Source organism: Gobius niger, assembly GCF_951799975.1.
Source record: "Gobius niger genome assembly, chromosome: 14".
Taxonomy (NCBI): domain Eukaryota; kingdom Metazoa; phylum Chordata; class Actinopteri; order Gobiiformes; family Gobiidae; genus Gobius; species Gobius niger.
Genome location: NC_136865.1, coordinates 7,892,943 through 7,912,031, shown reverse-complemented (window position 1 = coordinate 7,912,031; position 19,089 = coordinate 7,892,943). Strand labels below are relative to the sequence as shown.

Here is a 19,089-nt window from a genome sequence, read left to right as displayed (position 1 = left end):
CATCATTTGGTGGGGGATCACGTGGATTGGCCGCCACAGAGTCCAGATCTTAACCCCATTGAGAGTCTTTGGGATGCGCTGGAGAAGGCTTTGTGCCGTGGTCAAGCTCTCTCATCATCAATACGAGATCTTGGTGAAAAATGAACGCAACACTGGAACTTTTGACCTCGCAGAAGTGTATTGAAACAATGGCATGAAGAACGCAAGTCGTAATCGAAGCCAGAAGAAGTGGCCATCCATCCATCCATCCATCCATCCATCCATCCATCCATCCATCCATCCATCCAACCATCCATCCATCCATCCATCCATCCATCAATCCATCCATCCATCCATCCATCCAACCATCCAACCATCCATCCATCCATCCAACCATCCAACCATCCAACCATCCATCCATCCATCCATCCATCCAACCATCCATCCATCCATCCATCCATCCAACCATCCAACCATCCATCCATCCATCCATCCATCCATCCATCCATCCATCCATCCATCCATCCAACCATCCATCCATCCAACCATCCATCCATCCATCCATCCATCCATCCATCCATCCATCCATCCATCCACAAACCACATTCTCTTTTACCATCTTCACCTCCCTCCCAAATCTATAGCGTGCTGTTCGTCACACTAAAACATTTTCCACTAAACTTTTCCTCCTTTCTCTTCTACTTTGCAAAGTAGGCCAACATATTCAAGTCCATATTACACTCGTGATTCCTTTATTTACAGCTCTCCAGCCTTGTGATATAACGTTGGCCTGGTTAACTGCGTTGAGTCATAAAGCTACATTGCAAGTATGCGGTCCCCACCCGCTGTGAAACTTCAAACAAGGATCCTCATAAAGAACAGCCCGATGTAGATCAAGATTAGCGTTCCAACGGAGTGGCGCGCTTCTTCTCAAGGTTCCATTGTTTTTCATCTTCGTATGGAACCATAGGGCCGCAGCATGTTAGATAACTGAGATGCGAGGATGGAAATGGTTGGGTGTATTAGTAATGCACTGAAGTGGGGGGGAGATGGATATGAGGAACAAAAAATGAGGTCTGTTTTACGAAAGGCAATGAAAGAACACCAAGCTTTGTCTCATTAGGAACATGCTCCGACTTTGGGGGTACATTATTCAAGTGCGTGGGAGATGTAAAGCTCCCAAGTTTAATGTTTAGTGGTGTTCTAGTAGCTCACGCTCTCGCCTCACAGTATTCACGCGTCTGGGTAGAACATATTTGACAAATCCTCCAACTTGGTTTTGATTAGATTAGAATAGAATAGATATATACGATATATATTGCCATTTGCACAGGTACAAAGCAGTACAGGCACATTGGAATTCTGGACGTTCCTGACAGATTGGATGAGAATTGGTGGCTTTGAAGATGAGTCAAAGCAGATGTCAGTGGCCAAACCTGTCAAAAGTATAGTGCGTGCATAGTTATACCTACAGCCGACCCGAAGTGTCCAGGAGTACAAGTTGTGTTCAGAGACATCGACAATGTGGGGAAAGTGGAAACCCGGCCACAGTTGAACAAGACACATAAGCTGAAATGCTTAAACTGAGTCGGGAATGATCTATAGAAAGAAGCGATCTCTTGAAAACTGGCAGTATAGGTTTGGGAGTTGAGTTTCAGTCCATTTACAACTCGAAATTGTCCATACCAGTGCCCCTCCTCAACCCTCAAGAGTCAACGTGGAGCTTTATTACCATAACTGATCTAGCCGTGGGACCATCCTTCTAGTTACTGTCATCTTATCTTTATCTTTATACAATCCAACAGCCATTCGGTTTTATAGAGTTTGGAGATAAATAACAATATGGATTTTTAAAAAAACTAACTTGCGTAATAATCATGCACACACTGAACTATATTTTGCTAGTTTTTAGAGCCACTGCCCTCGTCCGTTGATGCAGGACCACACCTTTTTTCCTTGCTTATTGACAGACATGTTCAGAGGGTCTTGGATTTGGTGTTTTGTCTTGAGAAATCATGCTTTTTTGTTCAATCTAAATCCAGCCATACATGAAAAACAGCATGGCCAAAGCCTGCGGACTGGTTTTAGCCACCCTGGCAACCCTGGACTCCAGTCTCATTCCCCTTAATACTGCACATAGCACTGTGCTCTTGGATCAAAAGCATTCTTTGTTGTAAAAGTGTAAAGCTCTGTACAGCAAAAGCACTTGTGACCGTAGCTTGTATGGCTAATGAGGCTAACAAGGTTATAATTGTCTCCATTAGAGTTTATTAATGAATGCGCACAGCAGCAGAGTTGCTAGACTAACCCAAGCTTTGTGGGTGAGGAAAAAAAAAACTTATCAATTCTTTCCATCTCACTTTCGGAAGTCGGATTAAGTCACCCGTCTGTAACCGCCATGTCTCATTCTAATCCCGTACCTTTCTTTTTTTTTTTTTTTTACTCCCTCTTTCTTTGTAGCTGTTCGAAACGATCGCAATAAAAAGAAAAAAGAGAGTCCCAAAGCGGAGCTGGGGGAGAGCTACGAGCTGAGCGCGGAGCTGGAGAACATCATCGAGAAGATCCGTAAAGCCCACCAAGAAACCTTCCCCTCCCTGTGCCAGCTGGGCAAGTACACCACGGTAAGAAACGCAAAAAACATGCCACTGTAAAAGGTCCCAGGCACTCAAACAAGAGGCTTAAGGATCCAGTTATGGTGTGACTGGTTAGAAGACTCATTAAAGCTGTTGACAACACAGCCCCAACTCATTTCACACTCTCACAATACTTTCTGCACATGTTGATTACTCTCGTCACTTAACTATATGCATCTTTTGGCCGTGTGTAAAGCCTTTTCCGATTCTGATTTTGTTTATTATTTAGACGCGTGATCAGCAGTATGTTTGTTATTTATGCTTATAAGCTACAAAAGAAGGCAAATCGGGTACAGCAGCTTTAATCTGCAAATATTTCATTATTTGACTAGCACAATATGGCAACTTTTTACACAACCCAAAAAAACGTAAGCAGACGATTTTATATTCTGGTTGAGCGCAAACAAGGCAGGGCTAGAACAAAACAAAATTTGGAAATTCATGACTAAAACTATACTCCTGCCCCTTCCTAAGTTCCCATGAGTTTTTGTGGTAGGCTATGTTATGCAGATAGAAGTGATTTTGTTATATTGTTGGGCTTCGTGAGATATGGATGTGTCACCTAATATTATCATAAAGATACATTGTCTATATATTGTTCAGCACTTAGTTTGATAATCAGAAGAATTTGTGTTTCCAGACAGGTGGAAAAGTTTGACTTTCTACACAGCAGGCCACACCCGCTGGGAATACGCTCTCTGAAATCAAAGCCCAACTGACAGAGCTCTCATGATGCATTCTAAAAATCTAAAAACAAAATACAGACACCAGGATTTCGTTGGTCAAGTACATCCCTGTCATCACCACCGTCTGCTTTCTCTCGCGCCGCTAGACTGACACGTCAAGAGCAGTAACGTGGCTAATCCAACTCGCATCTTTATTCAGGAATCAAAGCCGGCCTTAAGCTGTCAGTTAGCCGCTGGAGTGTAACATTTGCAGGCTTTGTGTCATGAGCGCTGTCACTTTGAAAGGCTTCGCCCCGCCGCCCCATGTCCCCCCGACTAACGGCCCACGGGGCAGGGGATAGGGAGGCTAATTCTAGTGGGACCTTGGCGCCGTCTTGACTGGACCTCTGTATCTATAATACTGACAGATAAGCTTTTGTTCCCAGCGGGGGCCGTGACGGCTCAATGCAAAAGTCAATGTCACTCAAGTGTCAGAAAGTTGATGTATAGAGTGTTTTATCTTTTCCATGTATAAATTGGGTGCGGAGACATAAGGTTTGAGACATTTTCTTCTTTTACAGTGGACAGGGCAAACAGGCACTATATTTAAGTTACTAAAGTTACTAGCTACAAAAATATTGATTGTAGACTGCCAAGTTTGGGATTCAGCTCCGACTTGGAACCAAACTTTACTTTATACAACTTCCACATCGCACATAATTAAAAATAAAAACATTATTTTGGCTCCCTCTGCAGGAAAAATGCACTATAAGAGTGAGGGCGAGTGTTTCAAATTGGCTTGAAGTGCCCTTTGCAGGTAGCTGTGGGAATAGCACAGGTTAAAACGGTAATTGGGTATGTACTGTATGTAGCCTGGCCAGCCAAACACCTCTGCTTTCTGTTTCTTTTCAAAAGCAGGACAGTCTGGAGCTCAGCCAATCATATCTCAAAATGTTTTTTTATCGATCCAATCACGTACCGCATTTTTTTCCCCTTCTAAACAATTACAGAAAAACTTTTAAACAGTTAGAGATTCAAAGAACAACAGTGTATATCTGTACATCTCATGCCCTTATAGTATTTATTGACCTATAAAAACACTCCTGAATCAGAACAAAACCAACATTAAAAATATAAATATCTCCTACATCACGTGACTAGCTACACAGTAAGCTGAACACAGCTACAGGTGTTTTGTCACCTGAACAAAAAAAATCTGAACCGAGTTGCAAATGATTCCTTGTATCCTTAAAGGAATAGGCCACCGTTTTTACATACCAAGACATGTTCTTACCTAACCTTAGTCGAGTTAATATATACTCGTCTGGTCTTTGTCCGTGCGCTCTGTCACGCAAACGGAGCACATACGCAGCCTCTCCCACATGTCATATAGCTCCAAAAAAGCTCACGATAGAAGCTACCAAGCTCTTCCACGTGTTCCCTATTTAAATAAAGTTACGTGAAGTGTTTTCATGCGAAGTATATTTACACAGAAATGTAACATGTCGATTTTATAAGCAGATAAAAAGGGGTACTATATAGTGAGGCGTAATGATACAGGAGCACAACGTCCGCGCAGTAACTCCTAAAGACTTCCCCCGCTCACTTCCGTCAATAGAAGCTGCGTGACTTGTACAGAGCCTTTTACAACAAGCAGAAAATGTATTTTCGGAAAGTGCTCTCGCATTCCTACCTCATGGTCGAGGTCCTGAGTCCTGTGTCGTCATCCGGGTTGAGTTGGAAATCTGTGAAACATTACTACACTATATACTTTCTGCTTGTTATCACAGCCCGGCACGATGCACGTAAAAGGCATTGTTCACAAGTTATCCACGCTTCTTCAACTGTTCTCTGCCAGCTCTCTACAAGTCACGCAGCTTCTATTGACGAAAGTGAGCGGGGGAAGTCTTTAGGAGTTACTGCGCGGACGTTGTGCTCCTGTATCATTACGCCTCACAATATAGTCCCCCTTTTTAACTGCTTATAAAATCGACACGTTACATTTCTGTGTAAATATACTTATACGCATGAAAACACTTCACGTAACTTTATTTAAATAGGGAACACGTGGAAGAGCTTGGTAGCTTCTATCGTGAGCTTTTTTGGAGCTATATGACATGTGGGAGAGGCTGCGTATGTGCTCCGTTTGCGTGACAGAGCGCACGGACAAAGACCAGACGGGGATATATGAACTCGACTAAGGTGAGGTAAGAACATATCTTGGTATGTAAAAACGGTGGCCTATTCCTTTAACTTTTTGCCACAAGACACGACATAGATTGTTCATATTGGTCTCCGCTACAGGCCATCGTAAAAGCCCTAACTTCCTTGTTTACAAAGCACCCAGCATGCCGCTTGTCTTGGTTAATATGCTTTTCGAAGGAGTCATGCCTGATCTCAGACTTCACATCTTTGTAAAGAGTAGGAAAAGCAGGCAGTCTGGCTGGCCAGGCTAGTATGTACTGTATGCATGTCGGAAGTTTGAAGTTATGTGGAACGAGGGTTCTATCAATAAAATGCCTATACTAACCTAAGTAAACAGGATTACTCAAACTGCATGAATGAAGTGCAATGCTACCCATGCCTTTGATAACGAAACATAATTGTAGCTTGGTTTTATAAGCTCTAAATAATTTGCATAATATCCTTTTTTTTATTGCACCTAGTGGCCCTCCAACTCTGTACCCCTTTCAAGGTTCCAACACATCCATTTTTAGTGCATATTTGACAGGTGTCCTCTTTGCTCCGCGCTCCTCTCATGACTTGGTAATAACTACAGGGCTTGATTGACGCGTGGCCAGAGTTTTACCGCGCTGTAGATAAGTTAAGTATACATTACAGCCCGGGGAGAAGGCAGTGATTGACACCTCTGCTGCGGGACTTCTGCAGGATGTACAGTCTCCTGATACGTATATATAGTCTAAACTGTCAGATGTACCGTTTTCACTGAGGTAATCCGCAAAGGAGCCACTGATAATGTTGAGCAAGAATCAGACATTTGCTGTCAGGGATTAGGGGTGGTGTAACTGAGGAGGGGTAAGCAACGTAAAGCTCAGGGGATAAATCAAGCCCGACAGCAAATATCCTCTGCCCCCCAAGATGATTTTTTTCCCCCGCAAATACTACTGCACACAAAGACGTTGAAAATTAAGTTTATCAAAAATGTTTTGTATAAAAGTTGTATTGTGATAGTGGAGTGTAGGTAGAGATGCTTAACCTCTTAACCCCCACCTGAAACCGACAACATATTCTCCAGTTTGGCTTTGAAAAGTGTCAAAACAGCGACAAAAAGGGACAAAAAAAATCGATGACAAAGTGACAAAACTGCAATGAAAAAATGACATTGCGATGAAAAAGTGACATCATGCAAAAGGGTGACAAAAATGCGATGAACAAGTGACAAAAACGCAACAAAAGAGTAACAAAAAAAAGCCATTAAAAGGCTTTTTGTAGCTACATTTTGTAGCTTTGACATAAGGCCTATATGCTGTAAGCTCCAGTCGAGAAGCTTTTAGATTCGGGTAAAGACCAAAAGAGAGAGAATCATTGGTAATTAAAAGAATAGAGTAGGGATGCACCGATACCGATACCAGTTTCGGGTATCGGGCCGATACCACATGCTTGTACTCGTACTCGTACTCATTCATGAGGTCCCGATAGCAGAAACCGATACCATTTGACGTGTGTCCACCTATGAGGCGCACCTCTCAGCTGAGGAGAGAAAACAGCAACAAACTGGAGAATTCTTTAGTGTAAATACAATATTCCACATAGAGCTGACTTTATTACAGACTGCGCTCTCTAAACCAGAGTCTGTGCTGGATTTAACCAGAGCTTCATGTTGTTCGTGCTGCAGCGTCTGCAGTGTTTACAACATACAGGTTAACGTTGCTAACTCGCGTCTAGCAGTTTTGGCCATTCTGACGCCGTTTTATGCCCAGGGGTTTATTCTTCTGAAAAACTAACCCAGCGACTAAAAAGTCCTCAGAAAACCCAAATTAAAGAGATACAGCATGTCCATATTGAGCGAAAATCAGCTGTAGCAGAACAATGAAAACGCTGTAGCTTCTCGCTAAGTTGCTTCAAACACCTGAGAAAATATACACAGAGCTGAAGTAAAGACGAAAAGAGACCATTTAAGTAACATCTCAATACTATTGTTAAATAAAAATACATAAATGAATAAAGCACAGGCATTGGGGAGCTTTTGGACATGGGCTTTTCTGTCTACGATGGACAGTGCAATAAAAATTAAAAATTATATTAAATGACAATAAAAATAAATAAATAAATGGCATCAGCACAATTCTAATATAACTGCTCTTAAATGTGTCGCCTACTTTACTTAAGGAAATGTACATGAGTAAATTAACTAATTACAAACCAATCTGCTGTGAAAAAAGTAAGAATGTTGAAGAAAATGCCTTGTACTCGTATCGGTATTCGGTATCGGCGAGTACTTAAATCCAAGTACTCGTACTCGTATCGGTTTTAGAAAAAGTGGTATCGGTGCATCCCTAGAATAGAGCAAATGTAAGAACTGTAGAAATTAAAAATCTTTCAAAACAGAGAACGTTGTTTTGTTTTGTCTGATCGTTTCAGTTTTAGCCTGAGCCGCTTTTTGGACAAAATATTGCAAATTTACCTGGGAGAGGACCCCTGGGAGAGGACCCCTGGGAGAGGACCCCAGACCCCACTAGGTCAGAATGTTCAATAGAAATGAACGTGCTAATTCCTTCTTGATTATGACCCACTGCAGACAAGTCTGACTGGGACAAAAAAATTGCTTATGTCACTCTTTTCCTGACCCCACAGCGCAGGTTGAATATTTTTTTGCCGCCGGCGTCTTAAGTACAGTAGACACAAGTGCTAGCCGCGCAGCCGTTAGCTCAGTGCTGTACGTGCGTTAGCTTCTGTTACAACGTACAGTAAGCTCATCTCTCTCCCGGCACATGCTCTTTTCAATCCCCGCACAAAGGCACCTAATCAGTCTGAGCCCTCTCCACTCCACCCCTCTCCCGAGACGCTTCCCTCATCCCACCGAATAAACAGCCTTTATTCAAACCAAATCGAGCGCCTCTGAAAATAGGCCCATCATAATAACAATAATAAGCAGAATATTGCACGTGCTGCTATGATATTTTTTTTTACTCCCCCCCCTTCCTCCCGTTTGTCGGCGTGGCTTAATCTGGATCACTGGTAATTATGCTCGTCTGTGAGAAATTCCTCATTATTCGGGAACGGTCGGAAAACACAAGAGGAGATCCCGCGCTCTGAGATTAGGTTAAAGCTCCAATTATAGCCTGAAATATTCCAATCCGAGTGCGCGGCGATTTGCGGGTTCAGATGGAGTGTACATGAAGGGGCTTACGGGTCCGCACAATGAGGAGAAACGCTGACAGTGATGAGGGATGAAAACAAGGCGCCGGCACTGAAAAACACATCATGGGGGACGAGGCTAAGGGGTAGAGACGTGTGCATGTGGATATCAGCGTTCAAATAATGCAGGAGGGTCCATTTAAAACGCCTTTTCATGAGGTCCCCTGCAACATTTCTTTGAATCACAGATTCTCGCCAAGACACTGTTCCTGAGACTTTCCCTTAAAGGAACAGGCCACCGTTTTTTACATACTGTGATATGTTCTTACCTGAGCTTAGACGAGTTGGTACATACCTGTCTAGTCTTTGTGCGTACCCGTGGAAGAGCGTGGTAGCTTCCAGCTTCACCACCGCTTGGAGTTTTTATTATGCAATTAAAAAAAATAGCACAATGGCAGGGCAAACAGACAACTGGTCTTCCATCCAAGTAATAGCCAATAGTAAACAATGTCCCCTGTACAATAGGGCGAGGGGAAAGAAAACCAAAATGTACACTCCCCTTCAATTTACATACATACTTTTTTCTCTATTACATATAAGACAAGGGACATTGACAAGACAAACAATTTAGACAAATAACACAAAAGACTAGACACACAAACAAGACGAAACAAAAAAAAAAAACCAAAACAAACGAAAAACAAAACAACAAAAACAAAAAGAGGACTCATTCATTCACACACTCGCACAAAAACTCACACGTTACACCGGTGGTGCTTCTTTGAATGAACTGTAAAAGAAAAAAAGGAAAAAAGAAAAAAGTTTAGCATTACAAAGTTAGAATTAGCAACCACTAAAAAAAAAAGAAAAAAGCTAGCGTTGGGGCAGTTACAGGGCATCAAATATTGCTTTCCACACAGAGTTGAACTGTTGGGAAAGCCAAATGCTAACAACATCTTTGGTCGTTTTGCGTGACTGAGGGCACGCACAAAGACCAGACAGGTATGAATCAACTCGTCTAAGCTCGGGCAAGAACATATCTCAGTATGTAAACATGGCGGCCCGTTCCTTTAACACCGCACACTATTTCCTTCAGATTGTCAACGTCAATTTACATTCATAGCCTACTGTAAGCGTTTAGCTACAGGTTCCTGCAGGCCTACGCTTATGCCGTCCCCTGTCTGCCCGCCTCACCTGCTTATTTTCTCATGCCACAACTCGTTCCATTTGTCCGGATAAATGTACAGTAATCGAATTAGGATTCCCCGGCAACTTCCTTGTTCCCCCTTTATTGCATTACGGGACCTGTGTAACGCACTGAAATTGCGAGACAGCGACTAGGAAGAAGAAGAAGAAGGAAGAAATTGTTTCCCCCGCGCTGGCTCTCCTGTTCCGCCAGAGGGAAGAACAAGATGAGTTGCTTTAATATGAGCTGCCACCGCTAGGCGACGTATTGCGCTAGCATTTTATCACCCCCCCACCGTAGATCAATAGAATGCGCATCAAAAGGATCATCGGGGTCGACGTCTTCCAGTTGTGGGTGATTTAAGCCGGGTCCCGCGCTCGTCGCACTTAACCCCCATGATATTTAAAGCCCCCCGTGCTATTGTTTTGGTCTGACAGTGCCTCATAGCCGCGGAGATGCTAACTGCTAGCCGGGAGCAGCTGGAGGCGGTGGAAGGGCCTCCTAAATGGGCAGTTGGAGAACATAAAAATAACTCTGGGCCAGATTTAGATGGATGGAAGAGCGGGCGCGGTTTTATTGAGGACATATTGGATTCTGGTGTTGGAAAAGGAAAATGCACCTGGTTTTGATTTATGTAGGTGCTGATGCAGATGAATTCATATGATGCCTGAGAGACAGTTTAGCCCATCTGCTATTGATAAAAGTATTGTATTGTGATATGAAACGTGTCTTGAAGCAGCATCTTCAAAAAGCAACTGCGTGTCTGTCAACTGTCAAGTGACACACACAGAAATGTCTTTTAAATCAGTATAACAAGTCGCCCATGTTTAACCCATACTTCTATATGTCCGAGACCAGCTCCTCCTCTTCCATAAAGCCTTGGATACTTTTCCCTCTCACCCCTTTCCACACATCTTGTCACGTTCTCGCTTGCTGCACCCCACCTACTGTATAATCTTCCGTATAGCCTGCTATATCGATATTAATGCCACAGTATTCTCCCCTGCGTTACCTGTCAGCGCGCCTCTGTGTCTGGGAGCGTCCCTGCCGTCATGGCCGCCTCATTATCTCAGGCTGGGCCACAACAGCACACTCCTGGCACCGCCGCGGCCGTATACAGCTTATTTACTATATAGAGGCTTGACATGTGGGAGACAGGGGAGGGCATTATTAGGAGCAGGCTGACAATACAACACAAACTTGCATATTCCACTAGACTTGTCGAGGTGAAATGGTGACTACACGTTATCCGAGAAATATCAGTTACACCGAGGATGAGTGATGATTTGTTATCATTTCAGTGGAGATTGTCGACAGGACTGGGTTGATTGGGTTGAGGACGTTTTAGAAGATAACACAATTGTTGTGAGAAGTACAAAAGAAAACTTCACTGCATGTTATACTGTGTGTATATATATAAAACTAAACTAAAGTATTGCATTGTTTGCAAAGGACAAATCACCTAAACGAATCACCCAAACATTGCGTTTTTGATTGAAATATATCTTGAAATCGTGCAGTCCTTTTCAGAATCTAACAGAGGAGCTTAGAGTAGAGATGCTGCTCCCTCATGAGCTACTAGGACGACGGTCTAGATGTAAATCTCAAGAAGAAGTATCGGGCATAGTGCTCTGTTCCTGACACATAGATACAGACGGCATCTCAGGAATCGCTCATATATTATGGTCATATTTGAAAGCAGTTTAGAGGGAAAACAATTTGGAGAAAAATCTAAACTTTCTCTAACTATTCAAAACTTTAACAAATGCTGAATATGAACATAGTTTTCTACTAAATAAAGATACAAAGACATGGAGAGGAGCACGTGGTTCAACTGCCCATAAATCATGCTAGTGCTAACGCTAGCTAGCACTAGCTACGACTGCCTTTTTTCACTTCCACTGAACAATCTGCTGTGAAAAAATATCCATATGGACCCGATTTAGACTTGACTTTATTTATGTGTGATAAATAAGTTCATATTCCGCCCGAAAATGCCTAAAAGGATTCTCTTTTCCCCCCTCGGCGAAGCCGTCTGTATCTATAGCCGCCATCTCCCTGAACACCGCACAACATTTTCTTCATCAGAACCTTTATTCTGCACCCCATGTCAACAAAGGAATGGGATACACAAGTGGAACTTGGTGCACAGTCTGATCACACAATAGCATCGCACCAGTGTGTTGGGCAGTCTCAACAATGGAATGGGTTACAAGTGTCAAACTTGGCTCACCATCTTATACAGTCACATCATTTGCTTGTAGCGCGAGACTGCTGGAGCGGGGGCCAAATCTGACCCATCTCAACAATGGGATGGGTTACACATGTCAAACTTAGGACACAGTCTTACCGCACAGTCACAATCACACTATATTGCTTGTACCAGATTGTTTTGACAAAGGAGGCCTGTTTTTGGAATATAAATTCAATCTCTTAGTGTATTTGATGTCTTTTAAAATGTAATAGCCATTATTTATTTTGTTCACAAACAATACGTGAGCATAAGCATTAAAAATGACCGTAACTGTGGACAGAAGTCATTAACCTGATAACCTGAATTTGAATTGTCTAACTGTGACCGTTATCATAAACAGTATTTCAGTTCCATTCTCTAATCCTCATTTCTCTAACTCGTTCCTTGTGCCGGTCCTCCCCCCGCAGAACTCCAGTGCAGACCACCGCGTGAGGCTGGACCTGGGCCTTTGGGACAAGTTCAGTGAGTTGGCCACTAAGTGCATTATAAAGATTGTGGAGTTCGCCAAAAGAGTGCCTGGGTTCACCGGACTGACCATCGCCGACCAGATCACGCTGCTGAAAGCGGCCTGCCTCGACATCCTGGTAGGTACATCATGGCATCCTGAGCAGTGTTTCCATGGAGATTTGACATTTTGGGGGGAGAACAAGTAAAACACAGGCCTCATTTGACTTCCTCTAAATGCTTCGTGGATCTGACTAAGAATTCTCCTGTATAATGTTTGGAAGTGATACTTACAATCTTTTTTTTTTTTTTAAAGTAGACAACTTCCATGCCTTAAAGTTGGAACATTTCTCTCATATTAATTATTCAGATTCCCCCAAACTTTGTGTTTTCTTGTGGGAACTGCTTATTATGAAATCTAAAAGTAGATTTGTACGCTTCGCAAATGAACACCCCCACATGCCCTTGTTATTAAAGAACAACTAACCCCAAAATCAACTTTTTTGTCTAGCTAAGTTGTATAAATGGGTATCTTATAGTGTTGTCTACACGTATTTGTCACTATTTTAACAATTTAGTGCATATTTGTTGAAATCCTGTCTTTGTGTCCAAAACCGTCTGTGTGGCGCCATCTGCACCTTATCGAGTGCATTACATGCTTTACTGTTGGTTTCCTTCGTGATTAGCTCTGAGCGGGGCGCTTACGTCAGCAGGAGGGCGCCGACGTCAGCGGCCTCTCTTCTGTGGAGTATAAAAGCAGCCCACTCCGCACACGCCCCCGTAGCGAGTTGGAGTTTGGAATAGCGAGTGTCTTTATATCGATTTTCAGGTTTGCGATTTATTAGCGTAGCTTTTAGTTAGATTTATTACATAGCTTTTAGTTAGATTTATTACATAGCTTTTAGTTAGATTTATTAGCATAGCTTTTAGTTAGATTTATTAGCTTGTCGTAGTTTAGATAGTTATTAGATTTAGTTGTAGTTTAGTCTTAGTGAGAGATTAGTAGCATTTAGCATAAGAATTAGCTGGGTTAGCTGTATTTAGTGTTCTGTATTGTGTAATATTAGGTGTAGTGTTGTAGTCTTGTTTGTTAGGATGGGGAGAAAGTGTAGTGTTGTAGGTTGTCATAGTTCTGTAGGTTTACATTACTTTCCTCAGGACTTAGAAATTAGGCGCCAGTGGCTGCGCGCAATTGGCCTGGGGGAAAACTGCGAACTCCCGCCTCGTGCTGGAGTTTGCAACCAACATTTTACTTGCGATTCCTTCGCCAACTCCTTGGAGTTTGAGCTGGGCTACAGTAAGGTTCTTCGTTTGAAGAATGAGGCAGTCCCCACCCTTGCTCTTCCACGACTGAGCCCACCGACACTGCTGCCCCGCCAGCAGGACGATTTCAGGCGCCAATCTGAGGTGAGTGAGAATAACAACAACCTAAAACTGCTACTAATGTCATGTAAGTAGAATTTCGATAGTGCACGTTGAAATAGATTGTAGTAGTGTCTCAAACAATGCGGGATCTGGCGTGTAAATAAACTATGCACTGGGTGAGGCTTGTGTCTGCGTGTGCTCCAAGCGGTGCGCCCCGCACTCGTTCACTTGACTTGGGCAGAGGAACAGCAGTCTGCATCCATCAGCTGCCTGGCAACTCTCTAACCCCGCTCAAACAGAGAGCTATGAACCGCATGAGACGGTGAGCTGACAGTTACACCGCTGTATATTATGACATGTGAACTTTTATAGCCTTTTGTAGCTAGCGGGAGTGGCTAATGCATCAGTCTGCACAATAAAGTTACGCTGAGACCGCGCGTAATTGTGCTTGAGACTGAGCACCAAACTAGTCTACATTTTCGCGATGACAGTAGCTTTCATATTTGACAACAGCCGCGCAAAACGTGAGTGCATCTACAAGCTAACCTATAAAGCTAACGGATAGCTATCATTTAATGTGTGGCTAAACTGACCGGGCAGGTGCCCGTGGCTCCGCGCGCGCTCGTGTGATATGTGATCGTGGTCAGTGAGGGGCGAGAGGGCTGACCGCTCCAGGTGGACCGTATGGTTATTGGGTGCTCAGGTGCTGGGATCCATATGTTGGCTTACGTTCACTAATCTGCATTAGACAACAATTAAATGCACTAAGGAAATGTAACACATTACCCTTCTTCTGTAGTGTACATTTTAAAAATAATATGTATTTTTACGTTTTCAGCCAGTGACCAGAGAATTTGGCTGCCAGACTGATCCAGTCATTGTAAGGCATGCAAGTGTCCAGGCCAATGTGAAGCCGAGCAGGCGAAGCAAAGGTGATATCTCTTTTTATTGTTTATACAGTCATTTTATTTCTAAAAACACTCTGTTTTGTGTAAATGATAATTACGGCCATTTTTAACATGTTTGTTTATTTTGTTTGTGTTTTGTACAGCTACTCAAGCCCGGACCGCTTACACAAGCGTCGGTTGTGGTACTGAGGACCTGATGGAAATCCCTCTTCCTGACAGTCCCAGAGCAGCCTCTACACCTTTAAAAAGGAGAAGGTGTGAGGTGTCAGCGTCTGACCCCAGCTTCCACATCGATGACAGTGCCAGCACTGTGAACTGTTCAAGGTACAAAGGAAATCTAGCTTTTTAATAGAAAAAAATATATACAGGTTATACTGGTTTTTTGAGGGATGAAATATCCTTTATTTTATATAGCATTCCCACTGAAGTCCCTCCACACAAGGACAAAAAATATATTGTTCATGAGGACCAACTGCTGGAGCTGTTCAGGCGCTGTCCTGTCTGCACTGGTCGCTGTGCTGTGGACACCATCACAATCGGCACACTGCTTCGGGTCACTCAACAGTGTCCTCGCTGTGAGTTCTCCAATCAGTGGTCCAGTCAGCCCATGGTGAACAACGTCCCAGCTGGAAACCTACAGCTCTGTGCTGCTGTGCTGTTCACCGGCTCATCATTTAGCCAGATTTCAAAGGTACAGCACAAATTATTTTGTTTGGATTTTGTTTCCATCTATTATCAGTTGATAACCTATTTTTTCCTTTTATAGTTCTTGAGGGCCTTCAATATTCAGGGACTGTCAGAGCAGTGCTTCTACAGGCATCAGGCAAAGCTCCTCATCCCTACGGTCAACTGGCAGTGGAAGCTGGAGCAGGAGGACCTCATCAGGGAGGCTCTTGAAAGCGGCTCTGTGTCACTGGGTGGGGACATGCGGGCAGATTCACCTGGTAAATACATTTCATTAACATTTATCAGAAGTAAAAGTCAGCTAACGTACAACTTGCATTCGTGTAGGACATTCGGCCAAATATGGCAGTTACACGATGATGAATCTCAGTAATAACAAAGTCATTGACATCCAGCTAGTCCAGGTAATGGAATTCAAGGAATGTTTCAATATGTAATTTGGGATCACTCTGTGCATTTCAGCACCTAATTTATTTTTTGTCTTATTAGAGCAATGAGGTTGGAAACAGCGTGCGCATGGAGAAGGAGGGCTTTGTGCGGAGTCTGACTATGCTGGAAGAGAGGGGTGTCAATGTGGAGGCCATTGTGACGGACCGACACACCGGCGTGCAAAAGTTTTTAAGGGAGGAAAAGAAGGAAATCAGGCACTACTTTGACCCATGGCACATGGGAAAGGGTATGCATTTGGGGAATGCTGTGTAATATTATGGTTATTCTGCATTTAGTAAATATGTATTTTAACTCTAGGAATTGGGAAAAAAATTGATGAGCTCGCAAAGAGAAAGAGCACCCAGGACGCTGGCCAGTGGAGAAAAAGCGTGGTAAATCACCTCTATTGGGCAGCTTCGACTTCCACCTCGGGACAAGAGGCTGTCGCTAAGTGGACGTCTGTGGCCAACCACATGCAGAATGTGCACACGCACGACAATGCCCTGTTCCCTCGGTGCCTACACGGGCCTCTGGTTGGGGAAGGGTCAAGAGTGTGGCTCAAACCAAGTAAGTTTTGCATTTGTTATCAGTAATACTGGCCCTTTACTCATTGTATTTTATGTACATTTCAAAAATGTAAGGTTGGCATTGTCATTCGAAACAAAAATTGCTTTACAATTATGTCATGGTAATTTACTCTGTAGGCACAGCAGCATGTGAGAGGCTCAGTGACATTGTGTTGGCTCCACGCTTTGTGAAGGATGTGGAGAAAATCAGCCCGGTGTACCACACGTCAACCCTTGAGGCCTTCCACAGCCTGATAATTAGGTTCTCCCCCAAAAGTGCAGGCTTCTCCTTCAGAGGAATGTTAGCAAGGTAATACATACATACATTTAAAAAAAAAAAATGTTGTGTGAATCTGTACCTAAAAATGTTGTAGGTTGCAAATTGCTGCCCTGCACTACAATGAAAATGCTACAAGGTCACATGCTACAACACTTGAAGGTGTACTGCGGTATGCGATAGTGTACCCAAAGTACAAACGTGGCGACTACACCGTGCGAGCCTTGAAGACCAGAGCTACCTCAGGTATGTCACATTAAAAACAACACAACCAATGCTTTTACAAAGACAAATGTTTTGTGCTTTGTTTACAGTCTACATTGACCAACTAATGGCCCTGCTGTTTGAAAGTGTGGTTGAGGATCCTCTCCCATACCAGGAGCACACAGACAAAGTACCTGTGCCTGAACCACTCTGTGCCCAGTATGAGAGGCCAGACAAGCAGGAGGCTGTGAGCAGGCACAGGTCCAGATTTTTCAAGAGGACATAAGGTGAGCATGTTAAGTTTTGGCTTGATTATTTTGTGTGGCAAATATAATACGTAGATTACATAGCTAGTTTATAATGCTAGACTATAGTGCTAGTTTAGCAAATGTAGAATAAGTAAGGATTAAACAACAAGAAGCTGTGTATTACACAGGTTTAATGCACAACGCAGAGTCAGTTTTTTCAGATGATTTATCTAAAGCGACTTCCACAACAATAGTAGCTTAATTTTTAATCATTACTGTGGAAATTGCTGCAGTAGAGTGATATAGAAGATGATTTTCAGACAAACTGTGCGATTACAGGGAAATAATGCACCAGTTATCATTAGAATTCTCAGATGATTATGGATTGACTGTGGAATATGCATTATTATATTTTCAGACTGGCCTGGCAGTATGGAACAAAATCTTTTCAGAATGCAGACTGTGTTGCCTGAGAGCAGTGGCTAACCATGAACCAAAGTCCAGTGGATGAAAAAAGCCCGTGTATGAGTGGTTTTCTGGATTTTCCAGCTTGAGGTGTGTGCAAGACAGGACTGGCCACTCATTTGAACTGTCATAAGTACCTGTAGGTGAGCACATCACAATATTGCTCAACTCGCATTAAAATTCTAACAAATGTAGCATAGGAGTATTGTATTTTACACCAGTAAGTGGGAGAATCGTTTTTAGTGTTGACCAATAAATGCATTTGTTGACACCTATCATTTTGTTTATATTACTATTTCCCCAAGTGGTTTATATTTCTTCTCATTGAAAACAGTTTTGTGCCTTATTGAGGACTATATTTTAAATGTAAATTATAATGATGCTAACACATCTTGCACGCAAAAATGTATGCTGAGTTGTAACAGACTTTTCTTGTCCATGCAGTGTCAGAGGTGGAGAAAGAGGTGGAGAAAATGCATGCAAACCATTCTTCATGTCCACTGTATGTATCGGATCACACGGTGATGCATTTGATGAGTATATTGATGACAGACTTCCCTTTTAAAGTAATTCATGTCTTTGTGTGTTTTTTTAATTTTTTTATAACATTTCAATTCACATTTTCAGACGACCTCTCTATCGGGCAAAGAAAGAATGTTTCTGGAAATGGAGGCACATTGGACAAGGACAGTCGCCAACCACATATAGAACGATGGGAGTAAACATTGCAATATGAAGAATTCTATAAGCTGACATGCCACTGGACAACATAGTAGATGAAATCAATGTTCCATGCAAGATTTAATTGTAGACACTGATCAGCAATCCAAGAACAAAATGAAGCCTTTAGCTGTTTCTGTCAGATATTTCACAGGATGGTTTGGTGAGGTAGAACCAGCACCACTTTGTCTCTAGAAGCTGAAAACTTAATGGTGCATGTGTAATTATTTTAGTTGGTATTGCTGGGTTGCAGGTTCTAAAATGTGATGTCACACTCCCCAGTGGGGAGGCAGGAGCCAGTTTTTCATATTAACTGCATTACACTTTCACAAGTTGCAGCCAAAAAAATAAATGTATGAATTACAAAAATGATCACTAATTTCAGTCACTGGGTCCATTATCTTTCTTATACAAGACCAAACATTTCCTCAAAAATGAAATAATTGTACCTCTATATAACATTATAGGCCTTTAGAACACTAACCTGCAACCCAACAACTGTATAGCCATAAGAAGTCAACTTTGTCTCCCGTGCATTGAGAAGACCTGCATGCATGCAGCATACTGTACATGAGCTACTGCTACTTGGTTAATTTAAGCCATCCTGTAGCTCAACTGTGGATGCAAGAATTCAGCTTTACTGCTATGTTTTTAATGCCTTTTCCCCTCAAAACTGTAATGATATCAATCTAAAAGGCGTATTAAAGTTTGATGGATGATCGAGCCACATTTAAAAATTCAGT

At 42.6% G+C, this 19,089-nt stretch overlaps 2 protein-coding genes across 3 annotated transcripts in view; both read left to right on the top strand.

Moving 5' to 3' along the window:
* LOC306974123 (retinoic acid receptor beta-like) overlaps window positions 1-19,089 on the top strand; it is a 300,752-nt gene that overhangs the window by 264,294 nt on the left and 17,369 nt on the right. For both annotated transcript variants that reach the window (XM_079571267.1, XM_079571268.1), the window contains 2 exons: window positions 2,440-2,600; window positions 12,444-12,620. In XM_079571267.1, coding sequence (XP_079427393.1) covers window positions 2,440-2,600; window positions 12,444-12,620 — 338 coding nt within the window. The remainder of the gene's footprint in view (window positions 1-2,439; window positions 2,601-12,443; window positions 12,621-19,089) is intronic.
* On the top strand, window positions 16,312-18,125 carry LOC306974206 (uncharacterized protein). Its single transcript, XM_079571375.1, has 5 exons — window positions 16,312-16,433; window positions 16,571-16,742; window positions 16,807-16,955; window positions 17,024-17,208; window positions 18,089-18,125. Exons 1-4 carry the CDS (start codon window positions 16,340-16,342, stop codon window positions 17,197-17,199), a joined length of 591 nt encoding a protein of 196 aa, XP_079427501.1. The 5' UTR covers window positions 16,312-16,339; the 3' UTR covers window positions 17,200-17,208; window positions 18,089-18,125.